The following is a 4,310-nucleotide window of genomic DNA, read 5'->3' as shown; positions in this document are numbered from 1 at the left end:
CTGAAGCTTGATCTTAAAAAGAAGAAGCGTATTTTGTGCACAGAGCGATGTGAGTGTGTGTAATATTATTAAAGTCGTAAGGGTTAACGTTGGGGATTTTGATTGTCACGGTTACATAGAAACTAATGTTGACGGCTGGCTAAGACAGGAAACTAACAGCAGCGAATGATCTCAAACTCTCACAATGCATCTGAATTGGGGGGCAACAAATAAAAAACGTTTGTGAAAAGTGAGTTTTCACGGCATTTTTCACCAAGTTTCACTTTAATCATCTTTGAGAGAACACAGAGACACGCGGGTGAAAAAACAACCAGACAGCATTTCAAACCGGTCGAGTTTGGCTTTAATCTCCATGTGGGAAGCAAATGAAGAGCTTCTTTCTTTTTTTCCTTCCAGCGCGATCTGTTGGAAACAAAATGACGCCCACAGACTGCTGGCGTTACAACAACAGTGAAGTTAGAAAGAATGTGAAGACGTTAACTTCTGAAGGACAGAGATGTCTCCAAAAAACTACACTGCAGAGACAAACCTTTAGTCAACGGTGACATGTCTCTGTGGTTTGGGTCAGATTTTCACAGTATTTCTGATGGATATTTTGAGGACTTTAGCACCGAAATTTGGCAAAAATACAAACAAAATATCTAAAAAAAGAAAAAACTGCCTGCCAGATTGAAATGTCCTCATCAGAGTCCCAGCAGCTCCTTTTCTGAACATAAAGTCCGTATTACCCGGTTCAATGCGAACCAGTCCGCATGAAATAAATCAGGTCGCACTTTTAAAATTTCATAAATGTCTCAGCGAATCAGCTGTAGCGCCGTAAAATCAAGAGCAATCAACAACGTAAACAGGAAGTCACTGCAACATTGCTTCCTGTTTTAGAGGCTCAACCAAGACCACCTGACGCACGGACCTCTGTTAGCACGTGCAGGAAGTCCTCCATCTTCTCTGTGCTTTTATTTATCGTGAAGTAACACACAGATTCAAATGTATAAAGGTTTTAAAGTTTTAAAAGTTGATAAAGGCTGTATATATTTTAAATTGCAAACTTTGCAAGTAAATAGATGTTAAATCAAGAAGTTGTTGGATTTCAAAAGTTTGTAATTGAATTTTAAAAGTTAGTCCATATAAAGCTACGTGATTCTTCGCTCATTCAAATGTTTGCAATGTTTCGATCAAATTAAGTTATAAGCTTTTTTTATTACAAACAATATCAATAGAAGATTTCTTACTTGAAAACCCTGAATGTATATTTTTAAAGACAGAAAAGAAACCAATAAAATGGTTTATCCAGATGACAACAGGATTCAGACAAGTGATGGGATGTACAGGAACATTGACACAAGTGACCACAAAATCAAAGGAAAATGACAAAATAAGCACAGTCTCATAAAGTCTGCCGTATCAGCTGACAGGATGCTCCGCATCTGAAGCGCTTCACAGACACTCCCGGTGGGATATAGAGCAAATTAGTGGCGCCTAGCTGCAGGGATAACCCCTCGATTCCACCGTCAGCATGTCGACAGTAGTGATTTTAGTGGCACTTTGTTGTGCTGTAGCCTGCAGTCCAACCACAACGAAGGAGATCAAAGAATTTTGGCCGTTTTTTAGTCAAAAAACAGGTTCAGCTTGATAAGTTTACAGATCAGTAAAAATGAATCCAGTTAAACATGGATAGAAGATTTGTGACTTTTTTGTGATTTAGTTAAAAACATATTGATTTTATTAATTATTATCCAGATGAATAATGAATAATTTGATTATTTACGAAATAGATAGGCAGAAGTTTAGTCGTGTTTTTGTTAAAAATACAGTGCTGTTGTTAATTGTGATCTAACAGTGGCTGTTATCAGGAGCATTAATTCTCCTGCTGGACGGAGAAGCAGCAGATACTGTTGATGTAACGTTTTAGTCGAGTTAAATGTGATCCCAGCTCCATGCAAGGCCTTTTATTTTGAAAACTGATCGAATGCATCCATCCATCCATCCATCCATTTTCTTCCGCTTATCCAGGGTCGGGTCGCGGGGGCAGCAGCCTAAGCAGGGAAACCCAGACTTCCCTCTCCCCGGCCACTTCGTCCAGCTCTTCCCGGGGGACCCCGAGGCGTTCCCAGGCCAGCTGTGAGACGTAGTCTCTCCAGCATGTCCTGGGTCTTCCCCGGGGCCTCCTACCGGTGGGACGTGCCCTGAACACCTCACCAGGGAGGCGTCCTGGAGGCATCCTAATTAAATGCCCGAGCCACCTCATCTGGCTCTTCTCAACGTGGAGGAGCAGCGGCTCTACTCCGAGCTCCTCCCGGATGACCGAGATTCTCACCCTATCTCTAAGGGAGAGCCCAGCCACCCTACGGAGGAAACTTATTTCGGCCGCTTGTACCCGCGAACTTGTTCTTTTGGTCACTACCCAAAGCTCGTGACCATAGGTGAGGGTAGGAACGAAGATCGACCGGTAAATCGAGAGCTTTGGAAACGGAAACGAGTTCGACTTACTGCCGGCAATGCGGACCAAGCTCCGGCACCGGTCATACAGGGAACGGACAGCCCGTATCAGGGAGTCCGAAACCCCATATTCCCGGAGAACCCCCCACAGGGCTCCCCGAAGTGATCGAATGCAATGCTGTTTAATTCCTGCCGGGTACGATCTGCTCCATGCATCTTGACGCGGTTGCTGTCTGTGTTGCTTCTGGGACGTTGCTGAGACGTTCTGAGGCGCGCCCGGTGGAATAACAAGCATTTACTTGAACGTCCACGCTCAGCTCCGGAGGCAGTGCCGCGGCCGTAATGTGTTACTGACGGACCCGGTGGAATTAAGGGGTTAGATTGTTTTTCATGGTCATGTAGCTCCAATTTCCAAATATTTGTGTCTTTCTGCTGCAGAGACAGACCCCTTTTATTCTCTCTTTCCAGCTGTGAAAAATGTCTTTAATTTCTGACATTTAAGTCTCTAAATGCGGTTTGTTTTCTCCGCAGGCGTCTCCCCTCAAACACTGACAGCCTTCTACAACGATGTTTTCCTGCGTATACTCTCTCATCGGACCGAAGAACCACCTTCAAACCACCGTCTAAACCGGACCCCCCCAACATGGCCGACGACCTCTACAGCAGCACCTTCTCTGCCTCTGAATCGGACTTCTCCTCCTCCTCCTCCTCTTCCTCCTCAGCCGCGGCCGCCTTCCTCACGCTCGAGCAGAGGGCGGCCTTCGTCTTCGTCCTCATCCTCTTCATATTCCTGGGCCTGCTGATCGTCCGCTGCTTCCGGATCCTCCTGGACCCGTACCGGAGCATGCCATCCTCCACCTGGACGGACTACATGGAGAAGGACACCTTCGACTACCGGATTTCCTGACAGGCAGCCTGAGAGGCAGCAACCCTGACCATCAACAGGTTCAGCTGAGGCGACGATCACACTGAGAGAGTGAGGCAGAGACACGAGTGCACGTTTCCCCTCCAAACCAGGTTACTATGGTGATAAACAGGCGAGAGACCAGACCGGCAGACAGCCGGGCAGGGAATCAGTCCCATGTGACAACCTGAAATTATAGACTTTTTTTTTATATTTCAGCCTGTTTAGCAGAAAAAGGTTGAGAATCGAGCCACTCAAATCTGAAAATTCTTTGATACCAAAAACTACCGTTTTATTTAGCGGCCACATAAAAATCATGAGACACGTTAGCCTCAAACTCGACTCGGCTTTAACACTGCTGACTTTTCACTGGACGGCAGCATTTCTGCTGTAAATGACTTGATATCTTAGAAACTGCTATGAAAAAAATGCAGTTTACGAATTTATCATTTTTTGGATCAATCTTACAGCAGCCAAACATGTCGCTGCGATCAACAAAAACACTGGAAAATCAAAAACTCACACATGGAAAGGCAAAAACTTCCAGCCTCATGGTTCAGCCACATGTGCATGAAATTCAGTTTGGCAAATATTCGCCTGTCGGGGTGTCAGGACACACACAGGACTCCAGGGTACCCGCAGGGCCTTAAAAGTCTTTAAAAGCCTTAAATTTTAAAGTCTTAAATTTTGTTTACAGTGATTTTACAAAAGTTCAATTTTATAATGTCTAATGTTCTAAGATTACAGACACACCTCACAAAGCTATATAAATCAGATCTGAAAGTGAGTGTTATTAAAATGTCTTAAGTTCAATTATTTGGTAAATAATTATTTCTAGGAATAAAAATTGACAAAGATGTTGCATTATATCCTTTAGACATTTGCCAGAATGGCCTTGAAGTTGGCATTAAATTATATTCTGGGTGGTATGATAAAGGTCTTTAAAAAGTCTTAAATTTAATTTGAGAAC

The 4,310-nt window shown here is 43.9% G+C and overlaps 1 protein-coding gene across 1 annotated transcript; it reads left to right on the top strand.

Annotated features, from left to right (window-relative positions):
* Positions 1–2,969: 2,969 nt before the first annotated feature.
* On the top strand, positions 2,970–4,092 carry LOC121938051 (cortexin-2-like). The gene has a single exon (XM_042481341.1). The coding sequence runs from the start codon at positions 3,080–3,082 to the stop codon at positions 3,341–3,343; it is 264 nt and encodes an 87-aa protein (XP_042337275.1). The 5' UTR covers positions 2,970–3,079; the 3' UTR covers positions 3,344–4,092.
* The last annotated feature ends 218 nt before the right edge of the window (positions 4,093–4,310 follow it).

This window comes from Plectropomus leopardus, unplaced genomic scaffold (assembly GCF_008729295.1).
Source record: "Plectropomus leopardus isolate mb unplaced genomic scaffold, YSFRI_Pleo_2.0 unplaced_scaffold28300, whole genome shotgun sequence".
Lineage (NCBI taxonomy): Eukaryota > Metazoa > Chordata > Actinopteri > Perciformes > Serranidae > Plectropomus > Plectropomus leopardus.
Note: the sequence above shows the minus strand (reverse complement) of the source record. Positions and strands in the feature narration are given on the sequence as shown.